Genomic DNA, 14332 nt, shown 5'->3' with positions numbered 1-14332 from the left:
AAAAAAGATAAAATAGACAAAGTACTAGTCAATCTAATAAGAAAAAAGGAAAGAAGAAAACCAAATTGACAGTATTAAAGATGAAAAGGGAGACCTCACCTATAATGAAGGGGATATTAAGACAATCATTAAGAACTATTTCGCCCAATTATATGGCAACAAATATAACAATTTAGGAGATATGGATGAATATTTACAAAAATATAAATTGCCTAAATTAACAGCAGAAGAAATAGAATACCTAAATAATCCCATATCAGAAATAGAAATTGAACAAGCCATCAAAGAACTCCCTAAGAAAAAATCACCAGGACCTGATGGATTCACAAGTGAATTCTATCCGACATTCAAAGAGCAACTAATCCCAATACTATATAAATTATTTGATATGATAAGCAAAGAAGGAGTCCTACCAAATTCATTTTATGACACAAATATGGTACTGATTCCAAAGCCAGGTAGACCAAAAACAGAGAAAGAAAACTATAGATCAATCTCCCTAATGAACATAGATTCAAAAATCTTAAATAGAATACTAGCAAAGAGACTCCAGCAAGTAATTACGAAGGTCATCCACCATGATCAGGTGGGATTTATACCAGGAATGCAAGGATGGTTCAATATTAGGAAAACCATCCACATAATTGACCATATCAACAGTCTAACAAACAAAAATCACATGATTATCTCAATAGATGCTGAAAAAGCCTTTGTCAAAATACAGCATCCATTCCTATTGAAAACCCTGGAAAGTATAGGAATAGAAGGACCTTTCCTAAAAATAATAAACAGTATATACCTAAAGCCATCAACAAGCATTATATGCAATGGGGATAAATTAGAAGCCTTCCCAATAAGATCAGGAGTGAAACAAGGATGCCCATTATGACCTCTATTATTCAACACAGTACTAGAAACACTAGCAATAGCAATTAGAGAAGAAAAAGAAATTGAAGGTATCAAAATAGGCAATGAGGAGACTAAACTATCACTCTTTGCAGATGATATGATGGTATACTTAAAAAATCCTAGAGAATCAACTATGTAATGGGGATAATTTGAGGAAAGGTGGGTGGTAAAATTTTTTTTTGAAAGGAGGTTTTCAGGGACTTGCTAAGTAGGAAATCTAGGTTACAGGTAGGCTGGAATAAGGAGATTCAGGATATAATATGGCTGAAGTCGGGAGTATAACACTGAAAGGAAACAAAGACCTTCAGGGAGAGGAGGAATTAATCTAAACAGGCAAAGACAGCAGTCTTTTCAGACTGGGACTTAGACTTAGAGACAAACTGAGAGAAATAGACTGAACTGAAATTAACTACAGGCTTTAGTTAATTTCACAGGAAGGGACTTGTTTTGAAGTTACACCTTCCTTCAAGATGGATACCCTGGCTTCCCTCCAAGCTCAGAGTATGTTAGTTCTTTCCTTCTTCTTCCCTCTCTTAATAACTAACTGACAAATTATACTAATAGGATTTGTTGAAACACAAAAGGGCTTATTATGTTTAAGGATGATTTGTCAGGAAAGTGGATTGAGGAAGCCCTAACAGTTGTCTCAGGAACCTCAGGTGGGGGAAGGGAGGCAGAGATGGAGGCTGGGCAAGGACCTGCCTTAACTCAGCTTACAAGGTGCTCTTGATAGCTAAAGGGAATAAATGATGACTGACTAATTTCTTTATATATAATACTATCAAATTATAGTTAAACCCTTCACAGATTTGAACTCCTCTCTAATTTATTCTCCTTACTAACTCCACAGACATATAAGGGAAGGGAAGGAAGGTAGGAAATAATAAAGGAAATGAAAATACAAAGGGTTTCTCTAAACTAACAATTCTTAAATAAATATTTCAAAGCTAGGCTAAATTTCAATTCTACAGATAGGTAAGGAAGCAGCTCAGCTGGTCTGACCCTCTCCATGAGATTTCCCAAACCAACTGATTTTTTCCCTCAAGATTCCAAATCCCTAACTGATTACAGAACTCAGCCAAAGCTTGAAAAAACTAACATGACCCCCTCTCTATGTGCTGAAACTAAGAAGTTGGTAGAAATAATCAACAACTTTAGAAAAGTTGCAGGATACAAAATAAATGCACATAAATCATCAGCATTTCTATATATTTCCAACACATCACAGCAGCAAGAGGTAGAAAGAGAAACACCATTTAAAATCACCCTAGACTATATAAAATACTTGGGAATCTATCTACCAAAACAAATACAGCAATTATACGAAAACAATTACAAAACACTTTCCAAAAAAATAAAACTGGATCTCAAAAATTGGAAAGCCATTAATTAATTGTTCATGGGTAGGATGAGCTAACATAATAAAAATGACCATTCTACCCAAATTAATATACCTATTTAGAGCCATACCTATCAAATTACCAAAAAACTTCTTTACTGAATTAGGAAAACCTATAACAAATTTCATTTGGAATAACAAAAGATCAAGAATATCAAGGGAAATAATGAAAAAAATATGAAGGAAGGGGGCCTAGCAGTACCAGATTGTGGGAAGCCGTTCTATGTATTAAAGCCTTTGGAGAAATAGGATCAAATTCAGGGCCTGTTATCTGGATTCCCTATGTGACCAATCCAGGCTGAGGCAGTCTTTGTGTTTGGTCCTGGTCACCTGAGCCCCAAAAGGCTCTGGTACCAGCAGGTAGGTTAATCCAAAATCAACTTGATCCCTCCAAGAGGCTATTAGGAGTCATTTAGAGAAACAGAGTCTGTAACAGATATTTTATCTGGATCCCATTACAAAATCATCGGCAAGTAAAACTGTGTGTATGATTTTTCTGCACTGCATGTCAGGAATGCAGACAGAATGGGCCATCTAAGATAAAAATCTGAGGCTCCTCTTTTGACTCAGTTTTGATCCCCACCTTTCTTAGAACTCCTATTGGAAAACTTTGAAGTGGTAGACCAGCATCTACTGAGTTAATGATTCCTCTCCTTGATAATTAAGAAGCCTGAACCCTAACAAACATTACTTAAGATAAGTCTGCATACTTAGATAAAGTATGGTGCTTTTAGTCTTGACTTTATTTGTCCAGGTGCCTATAATCCTGGAAGACAGAACTCAATAAGTGAGCATCTCCATAAAAATATTTCCTCTCCCAGAATTATCCCTACTAATTGATGGTTGGAATTTGGCCATTGTCTTGGTACTTATACCTTTACTCTTTAGACTTTAATGGGTTATGTATGATCTGTTACCCCTTCATAGCTGTGTTCTTTGTTTGAAACCAGTATATAATAAACTCCCAAGCCCACAGACTTTGGGACAGCATGGGCTAACCACTAGTCTAGTTGTTCTCATTTTCTTTCTCCTGCCTTAACCATCCTATGCCGCCACGCCGCTCAGGACCCCAAAAAATCATATAGAGGCATGGCCCCCTATACCAGATATTAAACTATACTATAAAGCAGCAGTCATCAAAACAATATGGTACTGGCTAAGAGATAGAAGGGAGGATCAGTGGAATAGACTTGGGGTTAATGAGATCAGCAAGACAGTGTATGATAAACCCAAAGAGCCCAACTTTTGGGACATGAATCCACTATTTGACAAAAACTGCTGGGAAATTTGGAAAACAATATGGGAGAGATTAGGTTTAGATCAACATCTCACACCCTACACCAAGATAAATTCAGAATGGGTGAATGACCTGAATATAAAGAGGGAAACTATAAATAAGTTAAGTGAACACAAAATAGTATACCTGTCAGATCTCTGGGAAAGGAAAGATTTTGAAACCAAGCAAGAGTTAGAGAAAATTACAAAATGTAAATTAAATGGTTTTGATTATATTAAGCTAAAAAGCTTTTGTACAAACAAAAACAATGTAGTCAAAATCAAAAGGGAAAGAACAAATTGGGAAAAAATCTTTATAACAAAAAATTCTGGCAGGGGTCTAATTACTCAAATATACAAGGAGTTAAATCAATTGTTTAAAAAATCAAGCCATTCCCCAATTGATAAATGGGCAAGAGACATGAATAGGCAATTTTCAGGTAAAGAAATCAAAAGTATCAATAAGCACATGAGAAAGTGTTCTAAATCTCTAATAATTAGAGAAATGCAAATCAAAACAACTCTGAGGTATCACCTCACACCTAGCAGATTGGCTAAAATGAAAGAAGGGGAGAATAATGAATGCTGGATGGGATGTGGCAAAATTGAGACATTGATGCATTGCTGGTGGAGTTGTGAACTGATCCAACCATTCTGGCTGGCAATTTGGAGCTATGCTCAAGGGGCTATAAAAGAAAGCCTGCCCTTTGACCCAGCCATACCATTGTTGGGTTTGTACCCCAAAGAGATCATAAACAGACTTGTATGAAAATATTTATAGCTGTGCTTTTTGTGGTGGCAAAGAACTGGAAAAGGAGAGTATGTCCTTCAATTGGGGAATGGCTGAACAAATTGTGGTATATGCTGGTGATGGAATACTATTGTGCTAAAAGGAATAATAAACTGGGGGATTTCCAGGTGAACTGGAAAGACCTCCGGGAATTGATGCAGAGTGAAAGGAACAGAGCCAGAAGAACATTGTACACAGAGACTGATAAACTGTGGTAAAATCGAATGTAATCGGCTTCTGCACCAGCAGCAATACAATGACCCAGGACAATTCTGTGGGATTTATGGTAAAGAATGCTACCCACATTCAGAGGAAGGACTACAGGAGAGGAAACATATAAGGAAAACAAATGCTTGAATGCATGGGCTGAGGAGGACATGATTGGGGATGTGGACTCGAAACTACCACACCAATGCAACTAACAACAATTTGGAAATAGGTCTTGAACAAGAACACACGATAAAACCAGTGGAAATGTGTGTAGGCCATGGGTGGGGGGAGCATGGGGTGTGAAGGGGAAAGTAGGAGCATGAATCATGTAACCATGTTAAAAATGAATATTAATAAATGATAAAAAAAATTTTTAAAGTTTTCCGGGGGCAGCTCAGTCAGGCCTAGAGATGGGAGGTCCTGGGTTCAAATCTGGCCTCAGACACTTCCCAGCGGTGTGACCCTGGTCAAGTTACTTGACCCCTATTGTTCACCCTTACCACTCTTCCACCTAAGAGCCAATGCACAGAAGTTAAGGGTTTAAAAAAAAATAAAAATAAAGTAAAAATAAAAAGTTTTTCCCTGAAAAAAAAAAGAAGTAAATTAGGGAGACCTAGACTAGCTTACTTGTCAGATTTATGGAGAATGGAAGAATTTATGATCAAACAAGACATAGAGAACATTATAAGATGTAAAATGAATAATTTTGATTATATTAAGTTAAAAATTTTTTGTACAAACAAAACCAATGCAACCAAGATTAGAAGAGAAGCAACAAACTGGGAAAAATTTTTATCACAAATTTCTCTGATAAAGGTTTCATTTCTCAAATATATGAAGAACTAAGTCATATTTATAAGAACCCAAAGCATTCCCCAATTGATAAATGGTCAAAGGGTATGAACAGGCAGTTTTTAGATGAAGAAATCAAAGCTATCAATAATCATATGAAAAAATGTTCTAAATCCCTCCTGATTAGAGAAATGCAAATTAAAACTCTAAGGTACCACCTTACATCTATCAGAGTGGCCAATGTGACAGCAAAGGAAAATAATAAATGTTGGAGAGAATGTGGCAAAATTGGAACTTAATTGCATTGCTGGTGGAGTTGTGAATTTATTTCACCATTCTGGAGGGCAATTTGGAATTATGACCAAAGGGCTTTAAAGGAATTCATATCTTTTGATCCAGCAGTACCACTAGTAGGTCTGTGTCCCAAAGAGATAAAAAAAAATGGGAAAGGATGTGTTTGTACAAAAATATTTATGACTATGCTTTTTGTGGTGGCAAAGAAACTAAAGGGATGTTCCTCAATTGGGGAATGGCTAAACAAATTGTGTTATGTGATGGTGATGGAATACTATTGTGCTATAAGGAATGATGAACAGGATGATTTCAGAAAGAATTGGAAAGACCTATGTGAACTGATACAGTGAAATAAGCCAAACCAGTACAACATTATGCACAGTAACTGAAATATTGTGGAACGGTCAAATGTGATAGACTTTGCTACTAACAGCAATTCGCTGATCCAGGAAAATTCTGAGGTGTTAAAGTTAAAACACAGCTAAGTTCGCAGAATTGATGAGCTTTCAGCTGGGACTTGTGAGTTTTTCCCCTTACATGGATATTACCTACAGAAAAATGCCTTTCTTTTTTTTCATTAAGGTAACTGGTTTGTGGGCTATATTAACCGAATCACTATTTTTGTTTACATCATTGATTCAAAACCACTGTCATTTATTGACATAAAGTTTCTCCAAAGGCTAGAGATTCTTTCAGAGGAATAGCTTGAAAAGCTGATTAAGATATTACAGAACTGTTGAATTGGGAAGATAAAAATAGGAAGTACAAAGGGAATAAAGAGAACATGAGAAGGGAACAAAGATGGTTGGTTGGAAGAGATTCAGTTGTCTTAAGATCACAGGAAATGTAACCCAGTATCCTGTGCTGCATGTCAGCAATTCATTTCAGCTGGAGTAAATAGTACCAGAGAGAATGCTTACCTGGAATCTTGCTCTTCAAAAGTTCAAAATCTTCAAAGCCCATCCTGATGGCCTTTGCGCCCACCCTATTAGGAGGAGCCAGTTTCACTCTCCTTCAGAGTTATGCTTGTGCATGGAAAATTATGTATACAATTTGACTATAATGGTCAAAATGAAAATCAGGTTTTGGTCATAGGGCAGCCCATTGTAGTTGAATGAGTACTAGTTTGCCAGGGAGGAAACCTGGAAATTGGTCTGCAGTGAACTAGATGCTAATGTTGGGCAAGTCTTTTTCTTTTTCTTGGTCTCAGTTTCTTCATTTACAAAATCATTAAATTTATATATTTTCCCTATGATCCCATTCTCTAAACTTATATCATTGCCATGACTCTCTTACTGGAATCTGCCAGACTCTCTAAAGAGGATCACTATGTGGCAAGAAACTGGATCCTAGAGAGGTGAGACTCAAGCTCATACAACTGTTAAATACCAGAGCTTAGATTTAAACCTAGACTCTCTAACCTCAAATATAAATAGTCACTCCCCTTACTCCCAATTCCTTTCTGGCCATGCACTATGTATGCTCTTATAGCTAATGAAGAAAGTTAATGATTTTACACTACTTTCATGTAATGCAACCCAAGAATCTCTGAATTTTTCCTGATGTGAACATATTTCTCAATATTTTACTTATAGCTGCCAAGATATCTTTATTCCTTAAGCTATAGATAATGGGATTCAGCATGGGAGTTAGAATGGAATCAAACAAAAACAGAGCCTGGTTCAATTTAGGAGTCTGGGAAGAGCCTGGCCTCATGTAAATTAAAATAGCTGGACCAAAATAGAGACTTACCACACTAAGATGGGAAGAACAGGTGGCTAGGGCTTTGTTCCTCCCTTCAGGGTGTAATATAGAGAGTGGGGGTCATATAGTTTTTCTAGCTTTGGCTGAGTTCTAAATCAGAATCTTGAGGAAAAGACAGTTGATGAGGGTCTCCCATGGAGGGAGGTTGTCTGATTCAGTCGAGCTGCTTCATTACCTAGCTATAGTATTGAAATTTAGCCTAGCTTTGATATATTTACTTAAGAAATTATTATTTTGGATAAACCCTTTATATCTTCCTTCCCTAATATTATTTCTACCTTCCCTCCCTTACCTTATATGTCAGTGGAGTTAATAAGGAGAGTGATTAGAGAGGAGTTCAAAATCTGTGTAGGGTTAATTGTTTATTTGACAATATTAGATATAGAGAAACTAGTCAATCATCATTCATTCCCTTTAGTTATCAATAGTATTTTGTAAGCTGAGTAAAAGGCTGGTCCTTACTCAGACTCCATCTTTGCCTCCCTTCCCCCACCTGAGGTTCCTGAGACAACTGTTAGGGCTTTCCTTTGATCCACTTTCCTGATAAATCATCCTTTAAAGATAATAAACCCTTTTGTGTTTCAACAGACCTATTAGTATAATTTGTCTGTTAGTTATTAAGAGAGGGAAGAAGAGGGAAAGAACCAACATACTCTGGGCTTGAAGGGAAGCCGGGGTATCCATCTTGGAGGAAGGTGTAACTTCAAAACAAGTCCCTTCCTGTGAAATTAACTAAGCCTGTTGTTAATTTCAGTAGTCTATTTCCCTCTGCCAGTGTTTGAGCCTAAGTCCCAGTCTGAAAAGCCTGCTGTTTGTCTGTTTAGTTTAATTTCTCCTCTCCCTGAAGATCTCTGTTTCCCTTCTGTGTTATACTCCTGACTTCAGCCCTATTATATTCTGAATCTCCTTAATCCCAACCTACTTGTAACCTAGATTACTCAGTTAGCAAGTCTCTGACAACTTCCTTTAAATTCCCTTATCCCAAACACCTTTCCTCAAATTTGCCCATTACAAGGGGAATTCATACGGAAGACAGTGAGGAAGATGAATATATAGGAAAGCAAAATGAGACTCAAAGGGATAAAAACTACCAGAAAGCTTGAGATTACCACTGATTTCTCATAGGCCGAAGTGTCCTCACAAGTAAGTTTTAGTAGGGCCATAACCTCACAGAAGAAATGAAGAATCTCTCTGGAGCCACAGATGGGAAAACCCATAGCATAGGCTGTATGGACTAAGGAAGTGAGTGTTCCCCCCACCCAGGACCCAATGACCATCTTCATACAGACAGTGTGACTCATGATGACTGAGTAACGAAGGGGATTACAGATGGCCACATAGCAGTCATAGGACATAAAGGTCAGCAGAAGACACTCAGAAATTACTAGAGTTAAAGTGAAGAAAATTTGGGTTCCACATCCAGTTTGTAAAATATTTTTCCTTCCTGAGAAAAAACTGGTAACCATGTTGGGGACAACTGTGGAGATCAAAGCCAAATCAATGAGGGAGAGGTGGCTCAGTAAGAAGTACATAGGAGTGTGGAGCCGGGAATCAGCCAAGATGAGGAAAATCAGCACAGCATTTCCTGTAACAGCAATCATGTAGATCAGGAAGATGATGAAGATAAGAACAGCAAGATGTTTGATCTCAGGAAAAAGTCCCAGGAGGATGAAATCTGTTGTCTGGTTCACTTTGCCCTTCATCACTTTTAGGTAAAGAACTTTGGGGGGAAAAAACCCAGAAAGCACATGAAGTCTTTATTCAGTGTTATCAGACTATTGTTCTGATTTTCTGAACTCTCAAGCCCTCACATTTATAAACACATGGGCCTTTCTGCTCTAGACATTGTTTTCTTCAGTAGTTGTTTCATACCTTTCTATCTTTTCATGACTTTTCCATATTGTATCCAGTCTCCCTTTCCCAGCAGATGGCTTTTGACTCTTACTTTTCTAAGGAAGTTGAGATCAACCATTGTAAGAACTTCCTCATATTTCTTAGTTTCTACAATAAATGCTCCAATAAATTTTTACCTGTCCTTGCCTTATTTGTTTCCATTTCTTTCTAAACACCAATCTCTCTGATCTCGGTGTGCCCTGTCTTCTTTTTTTAGGAGCTAATCCCCTTTCATTTTACATTTTACAAATGTGGAAACAGAAATCAAGAGAGGTTAAGCAACTATTCTAATAGTATAACTTATTTTAATTATATATAATATAATATACATACATATATATATATATATATATATATATATATATATATATATATATATATATATATATATATAAGTTAAATGTAGAAACAGGTTTTGGCAATTGTTTTCTGACATCCTACAATTCAGATTTTCTCCCTCCCTTCCATATTTCCTGAAGCAGTAAATGATCTGATATAGGTTATACCAGTGCTTTCAGGTACTGTATATTTCTGTATTGCTCATGCTCTAGTCTAACAGAAGACACTTTTCACATACAATAACACATTCGTGAAGGAAATAAAGTGGAAGTTGACATTCTTTGATCTGTAATCAGACTCCAACAGTTCCTTCTTTGGCTGTGGATAGCATTTTCATCATGAGTCCCTTGTGGTGGCTTTACTGATAATAGTTTAGTCTTTCACAGTTGTTCATCATATAATATTTCTCTTACCATACATGTTGTTCTCCTGTCTCTGATTCACTTTGCATCAATTCATATAAGTCTTTCCAGGTTTTTCTGAACTCATCCTGCTCATCATTCCTTTAGGCTCTATAGAATTCCATTGCAACCATACCACAACTCATTCAGCCATTCCCCTAGTGATAAACAACCCCTGTTTTCAATTCTTTTCCACTATAAAAAGAGCTGCTAAAAATACTCTGGTACAGGTAGGTCCTTTTCTCTTATCTTTGATGTCTTTGATATGCATATTGATACAGTAATGGTATTGTTGAGGTAAGGGTTTAACACAACTTTTTTTTCATGAAGTCTTTCCTGAAAATTCCATATGTTCATATCCTCCCTCGCAAAAGACTTTGCATTTATTCACTTTATATACTCAGTATCACCATTAAAATATAGGGTCCTTTAGAGATCATTTATTGTAGTGGGCCTTCCTAATTACCTAACTGCATGGTATACAGTAAGCATCTAATTTATGTTGTTGATTGAATGCACAATCTCTCCATCTCTGGCAAGAAGAGACTTTATCAAATGTTTTATCAAAAACTAGATCAATTACATCTGCAATATTACCCTGTAATTAATCTTTAATCTAGTAATTGTGTTAAAAAAATTTTTAAAGGACATTCTTTTTAGTTCTCTTTTCTTATTCAATGTAATTTTTAGCAGCACTTTTTGTTGTCCATTGTCCATTGTCAACTTCAGCTCTAATTCTTATTGGTCTCTCTCATACTTCTGTATGCATCTTTTGAATTTTTTTCATATTTTCGAAATATCTTTCGATAGTGTTAGTTGTTTGGTAAGTTTCCTGCACATCCACTTGGTCTCTTTAGACAACTTTGCTTTTCTTTCTTATTGGAATCATTATTCTTGATATCTTCAGAATTTCATTACTGACAACAGGTCCCATTTGTCTTGGGTTGACTTCCTCTATAGAATTTAAGTTCATAGAATTTAAGTTCATCCATATGTTTTCTGAACTCTTTGAAATGGGCTCACCTTGAGCAGAACCAGTCCACAGTGACAACAATATTGTTAACTGTGAATCACTTAGCTACTTTCAGAAATTGATCCAAGACAATATGAAAAGGCTCATGATGAAAAATGCTCTTTACTCTAGAGAAGGAACCAAGGGATTCTGAATACAGATAGAAGTATACTGTTTTCATCTTATTTTCCTTGTGGATAAAAAAATATGTATCTTCTTCTGCAACATGATTAATATGGACTTGTTTTGATTGAACATACATGTATAATATACATCAAATTGCTTATTTTCTCAGGGAATGGGAGAGAAGAGGGAGGGAGAGAATTTGAGATGCAGAATTAAAAAAACAAATATAAAAATTTCATATGTAATTGGGAAAAAATAAAATGTCACTTAAAAAAAGAAATATGCTCACCTGAAATCTAGTGCGAAGGTCCAATTATTTTTCATGAAACCTGGTGTACAAGTGGCACTATTTTCTTAGAAGTTGTTCCCAGTAGAGTTCAAGATCTGGTCAGGTTCTACCATGCTGTAAAGGCTTCAAGTATGGTCATGGTAGGAGTCTCTATTTGATTTCCAAGGACAATTCTTATCATGTATTGAAAGTCTTTCTAAAAGAGGACAAAGTAACTCTTTGGAAATTGGAAGGGCTATCCTTTGGAAGAACAATGTAATGTTATACTAATTTGCTATAAGAAATAAGGAAATAGGTGATTTAAAAAAGACATTGAAAGGTTTATATTAACTGATACAGAGTGAAGGAAGGAGGAGTAGAAGATTTATATTTTAACATAAATATCATAATTTGCAGATTTTATAATCTGATAAAGACAAATGAGAAAATCCAGAACAATTTTTCCAATAACAACAGTATAAAGACAACTCTGAAAGCCTTAAGAAACTATGATCTATATGATGACCATTGGTGATTTCAGACAACTTCAGTGGTCTTTTTCCTTGAGGATATTCTATAGGCATAAGGTAAACAGTACAGTAAATGCATACACAATTGTGATTTTCCTAAAGTCTAGGTCTGAACATGCCATACCCTTATTCAGGAAATTTCAATAACTTCCTCTAATTCTAAGATTAAATATAAATTCTGAATAGAATTTGGTTTGTAAAATTTTGTGTTTGCTATCTTTCTAAATTTTTGAGGGAAATGTATCAGACTTGGATTTGGAGAGCTGAATTTTAACACAGTTCTCATTCATTATATCACTTTAGGTTCTTAACACAATGTTTAATCCAGATTTGTCTTTGAGTATAGGCACACTTGTCTTGCCTACTTCAGAGGGATTTTACTCAGATAAAATAAGATACTATATGTTAAAATTCTTTAAAAACATATGCATTCTTCTTAACTATAAAAGTAGAAGGAAAGATTAATTCATAATCTAAAGCTTCCGTCAAAGTCATAAAAGCTGAACATTCTCATATATCATGATACAAAAAAATCTAGTTAAACAGACTCTACAGGTAAAATTAAGTCTGGTAAAACAGATTAAATTATATTATATTTAGAGGTTTCACAAAAGGTTGATTAAAGGAGAAACTATCATTCCATGGGAAGGTTTCAGCCAGTTTAATAACCTCCTGAGTAGAGAAATGACCCTGTTCTCCCCAAATAATAAAAATTAATGAAAGAATATAACCAAAAATTCCCTATACTACATTAAAAATTAAAGAGGTCATATTTATACCTTAGGCATCTTTATCCCCAATTCTTTAATCACCTGTGAATCAGATGACATTAATCCAAACTTAAGAAAAAGATATTGTAGTGTGGCAGAAAGAATGGAATCAGAAGATCAGACTATGAATTTTGGTTCTCCTTATGACACTGATTTAATTTAAGCAAGCCATTTCACTTTTATGAGCCTAATTTCATCACTTAGGAACAAAAATATATTATCTATCTCATAGGAATAAAACTGCATAGGATTGTTGTGATAATGTATGTAAAACTATTTTGTAATCCTAAAGCTACAATATTGTAAGTAATAATAATAAAATAATAAAGTTGTCTCCACTGTTTGGCTGAATAGAACATCCAGTTCAAATAGCCACAGTGACTAATGTTCATTTAATGAAATTACAAGTTGAATTGGCTATATGTATATTCAGTTTAGGCAAAATGATAGATCTAGAATTCCTAGATGTCTTAGTCCAGGGATGGCAAAACTATGGTATAGGTGCCAGAGATGGCATACAGAGCACTCTGTGGGCATGTGGCTTCCCTCCCCACCCCACCAGAGTTCATTACTATAAAGGCAGAGGGACTAGGGTAGAGCTGCTCCCCTCCCCCTTTTTCACAACACTCACTCATCTGCCTAGTCTACCAATGCGTACACACAGAGGGTAAGGTGTGCAAATCACAGGCGGCAGAGCTGGAGAGGAGCAGAGTGCTCGGGCCATTTTCCTCCCTGGCTCTACACTCTCTAAGGACATTCCTTACTTCACCCACCCCTCTGCCTAGCAACTCAATGGGAATGTTTTCTCCCTTCCTTGTGTGTGGGGTAATGTGGGGGATGAGACACAAGGCCTTTTGGGGGAAGCAGGCATGGCATTTGGTCTGGGGGGTGGGGTGGGGTCATGGGCCCAGCACTTCATCTCTAAAAGGTTTGCCATCCCTGTCATAGTCACTCTATGTTTATGTGTGTATGAGAAGGAGGGAGGGAGGGAGTGTATAAAGACAGAGAAAAAGACAGAGAGAGTAAAGGTCTTCAAAAGACTAGTGTTGTATTGAATGAGGAGATTTGGAGACTTAACTATTGACAGAAATAAGTATATACTTTATTACAAATTAGTGACAAAGACCAACTCATTCTGGAAAAATAAAGCTAAGTAATAACACCCACCCTAAAAACCATCCAGAGGTTGTGACCCTAATCCTTCATCTAAATTATGAGCTATTAGTCATTTATTAAGCTTTGGAAAAACTGCTTTTTCAGAAACAGAAAAAGGGAAAAGGAAAGGAAAGGAAGAATATCTTGCTCATCTTCCCCAACAAAATATGAAAATAATCTTTACACTAAAATGTGCATTTTTAAACTACAATGAACAATGCAAATGTTGTTGTCTAATATAGTTTGGTTTTCCTGTTCTTTACATTCTGGAAACAAACTGGTAAATAGTAAACTTTTTTGTCTTTAATGACATGTCTATTTGCTCTACAAAAAAGTAAGATAAGTGAAAAAAATCAAATCTATTTTAAATATGGGGAAAAGAGGAAGCAACACGGCATGTTGCAA

The 14332-nt window shown here is 36.0% G+C and overlaps 1 protein-coding gene across 1 annotated transcript; it reads right to left on the bottom strand.

The window, feature by feature from the left end:
* Nucleotides 1-7193: 7193 nt before the first annotated feature.
* Nucleotides 7194-9136, bottom strand: LOC123246271 (olfactory receptor 2AJ1-like). Its single transcript, XM_044675193.1, has 2 exons — nt 8451-9136; nt 7194-7473 (listed from the first exon to the last, which is right to left on the bottom strand). Exons 1-2 carry the CDS (start codon nt 9134-9136, stop codon nt 7194-7196), a joined length of 966 nt encoding a protein of 321 aa, XP_044531128.1.
* Between the last annotated feature and the right edge of the window lie 5196 nt (nt 9137-14332).

This window comes from Gracilinanus agilis, chromosome 4 (assembly GCF_016433145.1).
Source record: "Gracilinanus agilis isolate LMUSP501 chromosome 4, AgileGrace, whole genome shotgun sequence".
Lineage (NCBI taxonomy): Eukaryota > Metazoa > Chordata > Mammalia > Didelphimorphia > Didelphidae > Gracilinanus > Gracilinanus agilis.
Note: the sequence above shows the minus strand (reverse complement) of the source record. Positions and strands in the feature narration are given on the sequence as shown.